We start from the raw sequence: 14599 nt of genomic DNA, 5'->3' as shown, positions 1-14599 counted from the left end.
AGCCGAGCCGGCCACGCTCCGCTGCTGGCGGCCCGGGTTCGGATCCCGGGCGCGCACCAACACACCGCTTCTCTGGCCATGCTGAGGCTGCGTCCCACATACAGCAACTAGAAGGATGTGCAGCTATGACATACAACTGTCTACTGGGGCTTTGCGGGGAAAATAAATAAATAAAATAAATCTTTAAAAAAAAAGAAAAAAGGAGGAAGCAAGCCTAGTTGTTCCCACTTAAAGAGCTTTCCTGAAAGTCTTACCCAGCAATTTTGTTTTACACCAGATTGTCACTTGGCTACCCCTTATCTGCAAGGGAACCTGGGAAGGAGAATATTTTTAACCGAGCACATTGTTACCCTGAACAAAATCATGTGGCTTTTAGGGAGGAAGAAGGAGAGAATGAAAACTGGGAACAAGTAGTAGTATCTGTTATTGAACACCAGAGCTCGTGCACATACACAGACAGTACCACTGTAACACCCACAGGTAGAGAATGAGGAGTCCGTCTAAATAATTATTTTAGATGACTGAATCTTTCTTTATTTTAAAAATTTCCAAAGATAATTTACTGAAAATTGTGGGGACACAATGGCGGCAGCTGATTTTTTTTTTAATCTTCCTGGATCTCCTTCCAAAAAACAGAGTATGTTGATATCATGTACCTCCTAATATGATATAATGAGAAGGGCACTTCACTTTTGTGGTATTCTTCTCCAAAACCCTTAACTCCAGTCTAATGAGAAAACAGTCTAATGGGGTAGTTTGAGCATCAGTAAGGATAATAACTGCAATGGATCAAAACAGCAAATGTGTTTAAATCTATGAGTTCATATTGATGCAAAAAAGACTGCAGAAGGGCGTGTGGGAACTATTTGAGGTGGTGGAAATATTCTATATCTTGCTCGTATTAGTGGTTATACTACTTATTGTATACATTTGTCTAAACCATGGTTTCTCAACCTCAGCACTATTGACATTTTGAACCAGATAATTCTTTGTTTTTGGGAGAGGAATGGGCTGTCCTGTGCATTGTAGAATGTTTAGCATCACTAGATGCCAGATGTGACCATCAAAAATGTCTCCATACATCGTCAGATGTTTCCTGGGGAGCAGCATGGCCCCGGTTGAGAACCCTGGTCTAAACTTATTAAAAGGGTGAATTTTATTGTAGGTACATTATATCTCAATAAACTGGATTTTTAAGAAAAGGAAAACTCATTTGTTACTTCTTAAGGATTCTAGGAAACCAACTCATGTTGAAAACTAGTAGTTGACAGAATCAAGCATTTATCCTGTCTCTCCTACATTAAACTGTACCTCAAGAGTAACCAAGTAGTCAATATAGGGATGAATTTTGAGGCTATCTTTATGTGTTTATTGGTATTACATTTTATCACTCCCAGTTGTCAGTTTTTCTGCCATTAAAAGTATAATTCTTTATTTCTTTTTCTCTAATTTGCTACCTCTAATTCACTTTGGACTGGGAAACCAGATTAATACAATTATTATTATTTAAAAAGATAAAGTACCATGTATTATGAATCATCTATTTCTGTTACTAGAGACATTTTTGTTTCTTGACTTGGGGCCGTATTCTGGATACTTGATGTTCCTCACACAAAAGTGATGTGTTACCAGTATTCTGTTTCAGCGTGGTTGAACACACAAACACTTCGTGGTCTGAGATATACTTCTTTTTTGTTTTTCCTTTTGTGAGGAAGATCAGCCCTGAGCTAACATCCATGCTAATCCTCCTCTTTTTGCTGAGGGAGACTGGCTCTGAGCAAACATCTATTGCCAATCCTCCTCCTTTTTTTCCCCAAAGCCCCAGTACCTAGTTGTATGTCATAGTTGCACATCTTTCTAGTTGCTGTATGTGGGACGCGGCCTCAGCATGGCCGACAAGCGGTGCGTCGGTGTGCCCGGGATCCGAACCCGGGCCGCCAGTAGCGGAGCGCAGGCACTTAACCGCTAAGCCACGGGGCCGGCCCTGAGATATACTTCTTTGTATTAAATCTATTGTGTAGAATGAAACACAGTCAGAAAACCTAGTGTGTGCTTCGTGTAGGTATAATTTTGAAATTCAGTCTTACTGTATTAATACTTACTGAATTAACGTTAATGCAGTGTTCCCAAAATCTTTCCAAAGAGCAGATGAATAGGGATGTGTATGGGAGCCACCCTTTTGAAAATTATTGAGGAGGTTCTTATTTCATCTTATTTTAGTACTGCCTAAGTTTCTCCTCGGAGAATAGGGTGTTTGACCTGTCATAGTGGTCTTGAAAGTTCATGACTTCAGCACACTTCTTCACTTTGAGGAAACTGAAAACGTGTGTAACTGCCACAGCTATTTCAGAAACTCATGCTGGAGGCAACCACTGGGCTTGGCAAGACTGTCATTAAACTGTGCCTTTGGTTTACTAGTTATTTTCATCATGGAAAGGAACATCTTTAATTTATTTGATTGCCTAACCAGTGCCACATTTTAAGATAAAACTATTTTTTTTTTCTAAAACGGTTATTAAAAGAGGCTGGAAACAGATTCTGGTCTGATGTTGATGTTTTGTTGGCATTTCCTCACTCCTTTTGTTAAATGAAATTCAGCGTTGTTCATTTTATCTAGCCCCATTCCCAGTTTTCATATTTAAAAAAAAAAATCCTTTGAAATCATAGTGAAGGTTCAGGAGGATATTAGTTTTGACTGTCTATTTTGTAAGAATTTGAAAGAAAGCTAGATTTTAGAGAGTCCTAATATCTAAGTATTTCTTTGTTTCCCTCTTTACTGAATTATGTCCTGTCCTGAATGTTATTCTTATATTTATTGATTTATTTGTTTTTTGGTGAGGAAGGTCAGCCCTGAGCTAACATCCATGCCAATCCTCCTCTTTTTGCTGAGGAAGATTGGCCCTGAGCTAACATCCGTGCCCATCTTCCTCCACTTTATATGGGACGCCGCCACAGCGTGGCCTGACAAGCGGTGCATTAGTGTGCGCCCGGGATCCAAACCCGGGCCGTTAGCAGCGGAACACGCACATTTAACCACTATGCCACAGGGCCGGCCCCTATTCTTATACTTAAATAAAATGGAGAAAAGTTTGCCTCTTTCTAGTTGATTGGGACAGAGGACAACTTTGGGGATTAATAAATTGCTTCTCAAATTTTAGTGGAGTCAGGGGCCGGCCCCGTGGCTTAGCGGTTGGGTGCGCACGCTCCGCTGCTGGCGGCCCGGGTTCGGATCCCGGGTACACACCAACGCACAGCTTCTCCGGTCATGCTGAGGCTGCGTCCCACATACAGCAACTAGAAGGATGTGCAACTATGACATACAACTATCTACTGGGGCTTTGGGGGAAAAATAAATAAATAAAATTATTTAAAAAAAATTTTAGTGGAGTCAGGTTAGCTTATAAAATAGATCCCAAGCTCTATTTTCTCTCTTTGAAGCTCTTGGGTCAAAGAAAATGATTTGCTTATATGTACCACGCTTTTATCTTGTTTCTAAAAACCTATTGTAGATAGCTGGATCTACAGTTTCATAAATTTCTCTTCTGAAGGTTATTTTTGGTGGGTAACCACTGGTAATACTAACCAGAATCCTGCCTTGCCTGCTAAGCTTTTTGGGCTTATTTCAAAGGATAAATTCTCCATCCCCACTAGGGGGAGTTTCCACTCAGTAACACGGTATAGTTTTTAAGGTGGATTGATTAGACAAAATGTTGGTGTGTATCTTATTCCCTGATTTCTCACTATGGTTTTCCCACAAGATATTTTCCTAATAATGTGAGCTGCAATGTGTTGAATGTTTGCTAAGCACCTTACTTGTATTATTTCATTTGTTTTTCACAATAACTTTATGAGATTGATAATATTTCTTCCCATTTTTACTGATGGAGAAACTGATAACTTGAGAAGTTACTTGCTCACTGTCAGAAAGCTGATCAGATGGTGGTACAGAGACTCATTTCTAGGTCTGTCTTACTCCAAAACGTGTCGTTAACCCTGTATTCTAGTACTTCCAATACCATGGCTCTGCCAATACCATGAAAATCTTAAAACATTCTAATTAAATTTATTTTAATGCCATAGGCTGGTGCTTAGAAGTGGTAGAGTAAGAAAAAAAGCACAAGGAGAGCTTATTATTAGGCATAGTAACTCAGAATTATGTTGATGAGCTGAAGAGAGTGGAGATTAGGTACAGAAGTAAAAATCAAGAGCCTAGATTTCGGGGCCGGCCCCGTGGCTTAGCGGTTAAGTGCACGCGCTCCGCTGCTGGCGGCCCGGGTTCAGATCCCGGGTGCGCACCGACGCACCGCTTCTCTGGCCATGCTGAGGCCGTGTCCCACATACAGCAACTAGAAGGATGTGCAGCTATGACATACAACTATCTACTGGGGCTTTGGGGGGAAAAATAAATAAATAAATAAAAATCTTTAAAAAAAAAAAAAAAGAGCCTAGATTTCTAGGTGTTAAGTCTGACCTACCCCATTTACTTAGTGTCCTTTTTTTTTTTTTTTGTAAGGAAAACTGGCTCTGAGCTAACATCCATTGCCAATCCTCCTCTTTTTGCTGAGGAAGATTAGCTCTGAGCTAACATCTGTACCCATCTTCCTGTATTTTGTGTATGGGAAGCCGCCACAACATGGTTTGATTAGCAGTGCATAGGGCCGTGCCCAGGATCCAAACCTGCAGCCCCTGGGCCACCGAAGCAGAGTGCCCGATCTTAACCAGTATGCCACTGGGCCGGCCTGGTTTCCTTCTTTATAAGACCAATTCAACAGTCTACATTTATAGAAACCTTAAGTATGGATAGAGTCATTAACTTTTTTTTTTATATAATTTTATTTATTTATTTATTTTTCCTCCCAAAGCCCCAGTAGATAGTTGTATGTCATAGCTGCACATCCTTCTAGTTGCTGTATGTGGGACGCGGCCTCAGCATGGCTGGAGAAGTGGTGCGTCGGTGCGCGCCCGGGATCCGACCCCGGGCGGCCAGCAGCGGAGCGTGTGCACTTAACCGCTAAGCCACGGGGCCAGTCCGAGTCATTAACTTTTATACAAGGTGCTTTCATAGGTGAATACTTGCTGATAGTAGGCTTTGAAAACTTGAGAAGACTGTTATCTATTTAAAACATTACTTTTGTCCATTGGCCTAGAGCACTGTTTGAAAATGTCCAGTGTGACCCATTAGTGGTTCATAAAATCAATATACTGGGTGATGACGAGCATTAAGGAAAAAAAATTTACATAGAGTCTAGAAAATTTCAGAATACACTGCTTATCATAAGGGTGAGCATTGTTTGTGAAACTAGCATTTATCTATTCTAACTAAGACAGAAATTATGGTGATTTCATACAAATTTTATCTTTAAAAGCAGATGACATCAAGTGACAGTAGAACATATGCTTGATATTTTCTTCCTTTTTCTGGCATTCTGAAAAGCATCCAGTCCCAAATCAAAACCTTCCTGAGGTATATAGCTAGCTATACAGTTAACTTTGATCTCAGCTCTTTCCTCTCCTCGTTGTCAAAATTTATAATATACGTGACATGTACTATTCGCTGCTGAATATGCAACACAATTTTTTGCTCATTTCAGGAAGTTTCCCCTCTCAGGTTTTGTATGATTTTTAGTTTGGAATCCGTTTAAGGCTTATTTTTAGTCATTTCCGTTTGGTTGGTTTCATAGCACTTTAGCTCTGGGCGTCAATAAGAGATTTGTTGGGCATCTTTCGATAACAGTACATAACTTTATCTCATTATTTTTAATGGACGTGTAGTAGTCCATTGCATAAGTTTATCATAATTTGCTTAACTAATTCCTCAGTGGGGTACATTTTTATTGTTTCCAGTTTTTTGTTGTTATAAAGCTACAGAAAACATCATTGTCACATATCTTTGTATACTCGTGAGTATATCCATAGGAGATTGCTGGTTCAAGGTGGAATTACTTTGAAGATGTGCATTTAAATTTTTAATAATATTGCCAAATTGGCCTTTCAAAAAGTTGTACTAAGTTATCACCACCTGTATATAAAAATGGCAGTTTCCTCATACCCTTGCCAGGGCTGTGCGTTATTAGAGTTTTAACTTTTTGTAATCTGATAGGTGAAAAATGACAAAAGTCCATTATAAATAGAGTTGCATTTTTACAATTTAGTGAGATTGATTGTGTTTTCATATACTTATTGCTCTTCATATTTTCAGCAAAAGTTCTTGAGATGTCAAGTATGGGCTGTATCACTGATTTCAATAATTTTTTTTCATTTATTTATTTATTTTTCCCCCCAAAGCCCCAGTAGATAGTTGTATGTCATAGTTGCACATCCTTCTAGTTGCTGTATGTGGGACGCAGCCTCAGCATGGCCAGAGAAGTGGTGTGTCCGTACACACCTGGGATCCAAACCCAGGCCACCAGCAGCAGAGCTCGCGCACTTAACCGCTAAGCCACGGGGCCGGCCCAAGTGAATGTGATTTTAAAGCTTTGAAGAATGGTGCTGTAAATGTTAAGTGTCACTGAGATGTCTGCGGCTGTGATGACCTTCCCTACTTCCCACGTTGACCCTTTACTTTCTTAATTTCAGGTGATCATGGAGCTCAGCTTGGCCTGCATGGGGCTGGTGGTGATGGAATACATGATGACACAGCAGGCGGAGAGGAGGGTGAGAACAGCCCAGATCCCCAACCCCAAGCTGGTCGGAGGACCCGGCGGGAAGCATGTACCTGCCCCTACTGTAAAGATAGTGAAGGAAGGTAAGTTGACCCAGCCAGTCTCTTAAGTGTAACTTAAGAGACTCTTAAGTCTCTTTTCTTAAAGAAGAAAAGTGAATAGATTTGGAGGTGAGAAGAGGGTTAATTTTTTAACATTTAAGATTTGGCAGTATTGCAAAGGGATCAGAGATAGTATAATACATTTGATTAGGTTGTATTATAGGATCTTGGTTCCCGCTCTCATCCTTTCATTGACTCTTTTACCTTGAGCCTTAATAGGTGCCTGCTTTCCCCTAGAGATAAGGACATCAGATGGAGCCAACTGGTCTCATGATTGTTACCATATGTCTGTTTTGAGATGGTTTTAACAAGATTGCTTATAAAACAGCCTTGCAAAGAAAAAGAAACATACCTACTGTAATGATTTTTTATAGTGGCTGTGTGAGAATCATGAGTTTTCCAGAGTCTTATTTTCCCTCAAAATAGACAAAATGCTTACTCCAGATGGAAAATTCTTCCATCAGGGAATCTAACGTGTCCTGTAAATCAAAGTTCTGACAAATTTTCTCATTAGTAGTACCTGCTATTCAGTATTATCTCTGGAGAGTTCCAAGTTCTGTTCTTTTCCTTTAAGTCACTGCTTTTGAAAGAGAATAGAAAGTCACGTAGTTTTTTAAATGCCTTTGAAAAGTCTGTTAAAGTGTGTCCCAATAAAAATAAGCACAAAAATAAAAAATAATTTGAGTTCTTTGACTGTTTGGTGGTTACCAGGGGCTAGGGGGGTGGAGGGTGGGCACAAGGGGCGGAGGGATGCACTTATATGGTGACTGATAAAACAATAATGTACAACAAAAATTTCACAAAAAAAGGACCAACAAGTAATAATAATAATTTGAGTTCTTTGTAGGTTACTCTACATTACAGGAAAAACCTGAATCAAAAGCACTGAGTACAATAGAGTTTCCCTCTAACAAAGCTTAAAGTGGACTTAAATTTTTTTTTTTTTTTTTTTTTTTTTTGTGAGGAGGACCAGCCCTGAGCTAACATCCAATGCCAATCCTCCTCTTTTTTGCTGAGGAAGACTGGCCCTGGGCTAACATCCGTGCCCATCTTCCTCTACTTTATATGGGACGCTACCAAAGCATGGCTTGACAAGCGGTGCGTTGGTGCGCGCCCAGGATCTGAACCGGCGAACCCCGGGCCGCGGCGGCGGAGCGTGCGCACTTAACCGCTTGTGCCACCAGGCCGGCCCCGGACTTAAATTTTTGAAGGAAATTCTCTGCTGATTTCCACCTAAGTGTGATTTCACTTCTGTTATGGTTTTTTTTTCCTCTGCTAATATGTGCTTTTAAAACCCAAGAAAATGGTCTGGCCCGGTGCTGTAGCAGTTAAGTGCACTTGCTCGGCTTCGGCAGTCCAGGGTTCGCAGGTTGGGATCCCGGGTGCGGACCGACGCACTGCTTGTCGAGCCATGCCTTGGCGGCATCCCATATAAAGTAGAGGAAGATGGGCATGGATGTCAGCCCAGGGCCCATCTTCCTGAGCAAAAAGAGGAGGATTGGCAGCGGATGTTAGTTCAGGGCTAATCTTCCTCACCAAAAAAAAATAAATAAATAAACCCAAGAAAAGTTCCTCTTGGAAATCTCCCCAATGCCCACTTTGTGGATCATGCATGGAACAGATTGGTTTGGCAGAAACTTTTCAGAACTGATTCCTGGGAGGAGCTTAGGATTTGCTCCATATAGGGAATATGTTTTTTTTTTTTTTTTTTTTTACCTACCTTAAATTAATTAGAGTCCTTATTCCCCTCTTTTAACTTTTATCCAGCCCATCTTCCTCGTCCACTGAAGTCCCTGATACTGCTCCAGCTTTTCATCTTTTAATCTTCACCATTTGGCTCTTGACCTTTATTCTAGGAGAAAAGTTCTATAATTGTAAAATATTATATTTTCTTTAAAGTTCTCCACCAGGTGCTTAAATGGAGAGACCCTTTGCTCATTAAGTAAGTTCCTAGCCAAAAATATCACCATATTCACAGTAGTTCCCATGGAAAATGCTTGTATTGAGACTTTAAACTTCATGAAAAATACAAGAAAATGCCTCACAGACTTCACAAGTCACCATTAGAATGATGATCTCTTCAAACATCAAACATCAAAATTGGTTAAGGAACAGGAAAGCAGGAAAGAGCAAATATCCAGTAGAGAAGAAAGCTACAACTTGAATTTTGGGTGTTAAGAACTAGAATCAACCAAAGATTTATCTTTTGATACTAAAGAGAAGGCTTTTTTTAAAATAAAAGTTTGGGTTAGTTTTGAGTGGGTCAGGTAGTTACTGTTGACACTTTGTGGTTCTTTAATTTTTGTTTCTAGGTTGAATAATGAATAGTTGTATTCTCACTTTCAGGGGCTCTGGGGATCCTGGCAAAAAGAAACAGCACATTTGCCACATCCAAGGCTGTGGCAAAGTATATGGCAAGACCTCACACCTACGGGCACACTTGCGCTGGCATACAGGCGAGAGGCCATTCATGTGCACCTGGTCATACTGTGGGAAACGCTTCACACGTTCAGATGAGCTGCAGAGGCACAAACGCACACACACAGGTGAGCTGGAGCCTGGAGAAGATAGAAATAGTAATAGACCATAGACCAGAATGGAAAGACTACAAAATATATCTATGAAATAAAAATTTCTGAGCAACATATATTTGAAACTGAATGTGTGGATCACAAATGGAATTGGAATTAATCTTGAAAACTTTTTTTTTTAAAGATTTTATTTATTTATTTTTCCCCCAACGCCCCAGTAGATAGTTGTCTGTCATAGCTGCACATCCTTCCAGTTGCTGTACGTGGGACGCGGCCTCAGCATGGCCGGAGAAGCGGTGCATCGGTGCGATCCCGGGATCCGAACCCGGGCCGCCAGCAGCGGAGCGCATGCACTTAACCGCCAAGCCACGGGGCCGGCCCTTGAAAACTTCTAAGAAGGAAGGAGCTAGGTTTTGAGTGGGGTTTTGAAGGAGGACCATGGCCCCATTACCTTCTTAGTCTCGGTCCTGCCTTACTTTTCTGCTGTATTCCTTCCTTTCTGAGGACTCCCAAACCCTTACCTATTTTTCTTCTCCCCAAAAGGAAAATATACCAGATTTTTCTTGCTTTTATCACCTTCTAAGCTTGATCTTGTTCTGCTTAATATAGTTTGAAAGCAGTGAGTTGGACAAGGTGCCCCTGCTTCCTGAGATGTCAGTTTCTTATCTTCTTTCTCTTCCTTTATCTAGGTGAGAAGAAATTTGCCTGCCCTGAGTGTCCCAAGCGCTTCATGAGGAGTGACCACCTGTCAAAGCATATCAAGACCCACCAGAATAAGAAGGGAGGCCCAGGTGTAGCCCTGAGTGTGGGCACTTTGCCCCTGGACAGTGGGGCAGGTTCAGAAGGCAGCGGCACTGCCACCCCTTCGGCCCTTATTACCACGAATATGGTAGCCATGGAGGCCATCTGTCCAGAGGGTATTGCCCGTCTTGCCAACAGTGGCATCAACGTCATGCAGGTGGCGGATCTGCAGTCCATTAATATCAGTGGCAATGGCTTCTGAGATTAGGCACCCAGGGCCAGAGACATATGGGCCATACCCATCAACCCTGGGTTGCAAGGTAGCATGGGTCCAAGAGACATGTGGGAGAGAGAGCCATGAGGCATTAAAATCCATGGTGGTGGGAAGAATTGGGGGAGGGATACAAGAGAAGAGATGGGGTCCTGGCACCCACCTGTATCATCAGTACCTCCTTGAAGTGGGAAACATTAGTGAAAATTCTGTTGGTGCCACCCTTTGATGAGCATTTGTTTGACCCCAAATAGTTTCTTCTTACCCTTCTTACCCCAGCCTCCCCTCCCTGCATTTCCCTTCTCAGCTCCCCCATGATGGATCCCCCGTTTCCTAAAGCCATCATGCCTTGATAAATATATATGATCATTGAAATACTTTTTAACAAAAAACAGATTCTATATTATATATATATATATATATATATAAAAGATATATAGAGATGCATTCACAGGGGTTGGCTGGGAGGAGGAAGGAGACCATTCTGTGACCAAAATACCTTGGTCAATTTTTTATATTGCCTTATTTCTTTATGGCTGAGCCTTGTTGTGACACATCAAGCTTTTCTATAGATGTTGTCTTGGCTTCCCACCAGATTAAGATTCATATGATCTGCTTTTAGTTTATATATACATACATAATGTTTTCCTTTCTTAATTTTGTGTTTTTATTTGGGATCAGCTTCTTGCACTCCTTTCCTGACTCAACCCTCTCTGTCTCCCTTTGCCTCACCTGATCACTTCATGTTTTGTTTTTGGTAGTGATCCCTGGATGAGGCACTTCTGTCAGTCTTTTAAAGTCCTTAGTTCCAGCAGCAGAATGGAGAAGCCTTGAAGCCCAGGCTGATGCTTGAGATAGCTGTGGAGGGAGTGTTCAAAATACTACTGACGCAGGCACCCTCTTGGCGCTGGAGAGTCACAGACACCTCTCTTCATTAGCTGCTTTAAGCATTAAGAATCAGAAGTCTTTCTACGGAATTGTACAACAGACCCTTTGAAGGTTATAATCTGGGATCAGTTTGTATAAACTGTCAAAAGATGGTAAAATAATAGGTAGGGGCTTTCAATAGGAAAATGGTGTGCTCAGAAGTGGAAGTGACTCATAGTAGTCCAGTTCAGGAGTTAATGGAGTATTTGGACTTTTGTACAGCTGTCTTCCAAGGTAGCTCTAAGCTTTGATGTGTGGGCTTCTGAATTTACATTCTGAAAGGAAATACACTTTCTCTTTTGAATCATCCCCAGTAGTTTCTTTCCCATTATGTTATTAAGGAGCATCAGCCAATGAATCTGTTCCAGGTTTCCATTCTGCAGACTCCAGAGCATGTACTAGTGGCAAGGCAGTGGTTCTTTGATCTTTTCCCTTAACTCTTCCTTGGGTGGTTCCTAAGGGAAAAGGAAGCACACGATCATGGGAATGATAGCCCAGAACAAAAAGAAATCTTGTCTTACCACTGTGGTTTATAGGAGAGATCAGGAGAAACCATCCTGCTTTCTCCATGGCCTGATTCCTGAAGAGACTGATCCAAAAATTATAGCGGCAGGGAACTCTTAGTGCATTTGGCACTGAGATTTAAATGCAACCAGACTTGTCCTCAAGGCCCAGCCATTAAAACGTTGTCTCTCTTGACCTTCTCGTAACTTGTCAGAGAGCTTTTCACTGTGAGGAAGTGTGGAAATGGCTGTGTGTATGTGTGTAATCTGTTAGGTTGGGGATAGGTTTTCTGTTAGCCAATACTAAAAGAGACCTGCAATAAAAAATTACCCTGATCTGATAGAAAGTGAAGTGTTTGTGTATGACTGTGTGTGAATGTGTGTTTGTGCCTGTATATATCTACACACAGATGAGAAATTATATATGAAATTGTTGGAAAATAAATCAAATTCAGATCAAAATGCCTTTCAGGCCCATTACCTAGAAATCTGTCTTGAAACCTGGGTATGTTCCTGAGGTCATTTCTTTGCTAATGATAAATTAGTTACAATTATGAATGGGACATATTCTACTGCACTTTTAAAAAAAGAAACTATTTTTGTGTTTGAGAGTGAAACCAACATCCAGATCTATAGCAGAGTCCTAGTTCCTTTCATAAATCTTTTTACCTTGACTACAAATAGATGATGCTATGATTCTATGTATTTTATATAAAATCTATCTAAATTAGGGTTTGGGTAAGTTTGTGTTGTTGTTTAACCTGAAATACAATAACTGTTAATATTCTAAACAATAGTTCACTCCATTGGGTCCTTTCTCTGCAGACTTAATAACTGTTTTTAACACTCAGGAACTATTGCAAGGAACTTTCCCCAGATCAAATTCTGTTAATACTGAGGTAAAAGTCATCCATGCCCAGCCACTTATCACACCTTTATTCCCACTGAAAGGCAGAACTCAGAACCTGTTATTTTATGTCTGTAATCATGTACATAGGCATCTTTTAGAAGAACGGGGCAGGATAACTCACTGGAGTGTGCAGTATTTTGCTAGAGCATTTCAAGGAATGGAATCTTCCCCAGTATGAAATTATTAGATATAAACTAGCTTAATGATGCTAAGGACTACAAGCTTTTTGAAGGTTATTTGATGATGTTTCTTTCTGGGATGGAATGCTGGTTTACCCTCAGTCCCCTTCATTAGCATTACTATGAGTGAATTTATAGCCAGTTCTTTTTCACTTGCCCTATTTCCTTCTCACCCAGGAAGCTCCAGATCCTTTATCTTGTTTGGCCCCTGAACTGAAGCAGCTTCTGCTTTTGTCTCCCAGCAGCAGTGAGCCACTCAGTCTTTTCCACAGGAAGTTAGGAGCCTACATTCCTTGAGTCAGGAGCTTGTTGCTGAAAATCCCTTTCCCTGAACTTTTGGCCAGCAGAAATTAATGTAACTGACAGGCATATTGATTCTAAAATTTTTTTTCATGAGTTGCTTTTTCATTTAATTTTTTTAATGACCAAACCTTGTGGGGCAGGGGATCCCCAGAGAAGTGGTAATATTAAAGCACTCATTCCCTTTTCATTTCAGGTTGCCCATGCACATTCATCTGCTAATCATTGACAGTCTCACGTTTTACCCAGAGCAGTAATAACCCCACACCATCTTCCTTCAGGGACCTCCCAGCTGGCACACTGTGGGTGCTATGCAGAACACAATTTAATGGGTATTTCTCAGCCTGGTTCAGAATATAAATAGAACCCTTGATCCCAGAAAGTATAGACTAAAGTGTGGGGTAAAGATTATGATTGGGGGAGGGTTAGAGACAAAAGCTGTAAATTACTATGGCTGATTGATTTATTTCTACTATATACATATATATATATTTTTTGCTTTTGTATATCCTATATAGGAAACTAAGCATTGTATTTTTTTAACAAATCTGAGAAAGCACTATGAACTGCAGTTGTTTGACTTTCAGAATATATTTTGTATTGTTAATATCTTCACATTTTGTGAATACTGGAAGCTGCAGATCTTTGCTAGGACGCAATAAATTTACATACTTTTTGAGGGATTCTTCTGGGGGTATTAATCAGGCCCCTGTTATGCTTTAGGGGAGCCCTGGTGCTACTTGCTTAAAGTTTTCATTCAAGTATAAGTACCCTGATGCCTTTTGGACCTTGGGATTGGATCAAACAAGTTTTGGAGATCCAGGTACCAAGGAAATGAGGATAGTCTAGCTGCCTCAAGCGAGGGGCCCTTTGCATAGCTCTCCTTCCCCTATTCAAAGCTGGTTAGCCTCTTGGGGTTGGGAGGAGAAATGTGAAATCTCAGAATTTCGTCTCCCTTAGAAGAGAGCCAGTAACTTATGTGCAGGAATGAAAGGTGGCAGCAGTAGCTTTGGGGAAGGGAGGAGGATATGGCACTTCTCCAACCCCGGAAAACATTGCTTTTGAAAACTGCTGATAAAATATGGGCAGGTTATTACTTTTGTTTGGGAGCCTGTGCTCTCTCTGGTGCCTCTCTTGGCTCTGCTCCTGGGGTACAGACCTCTTCTAGGAGGATGAGCAGACCAGCTTTGAGGTTGACCTGTTTCTTTTCTTTGTCTGCCTTCCGTAAACACCAACCCTCAGGAGGACATTAAGCAGCCTTTGGCTTAAATTCCTACTCCCTCTTCCAGATTTGGCTCACTTGCCTTAGATTGAAGGCTGGGAAAGGAAGAAAAGGGAAGTCCCTGGCTTCATTCCTCCCCTAGGTCTTATGCAATATGACTTCCCCAAACCCAGAAAGATTTCCTCCACAACATTTATTTGAGAGAAATGAGTATTTTGTCCCATTTTCCCCTTTCCTTATTATCAAACAACC

General features: G+C 41.0%; 1 protein-coding gene across 3 annotated transcripts in view; it reads left to right on the top strand.

The window, feature by feature from the left end:
* SP1 (Sp1 transcription factor) overlaps nucleotides 1-12861 on the top strand; it is a 41443-nt gene extending 28582 nt beyond the window's left edge. For all 3 annotated transcript variants that reach the window (XM_087442313.1, XM_004429114.3, XM_087442314.1), the window contains exons 4-6: nucleotides 6577-6745; nucleotides 9110-9309; nucleotides 9984-12861. In XM_087442313.1, coding sequence (XP_087298439.1) covers nucleotides 6577-6745; nucleotides 9110-9309; nucleotides 9984-10297 — 683 coding nt within the window. In that variant the 3' untranslated portion in view covers nucleotides 10298-12861. The remainder of the gene's footprint in view (nucleotides 1-6576; nucleotides 6746-9109; nucleotides 9310-9983) is intronic.
* Nucleotides 12862-14599: the final 1738 nt, after the last annotated feature.

The sequence above is a fragment of the Ceratotherium simum genome, chromosome 17 (assembly GCF_057802395.1).
Source record: "Ceratotherium simum simum isolate JZ-2026a chromosome 17, ASM5780239v1, whole genome shotgun sequence".
Taxonomy (NCBI): domain Eukaryota; kingdom Metazoa; phylum Chordata; class Mammalia; order Perissodactyla; family Rhinocerotidae; genus Ceratotherium; species Ceratotherium simum.
The sequence above is the reverse complement of the archived record's forward strand: the minus strand, read 5'-3'. Positions and strand labels throughout refer to the sequence as shown.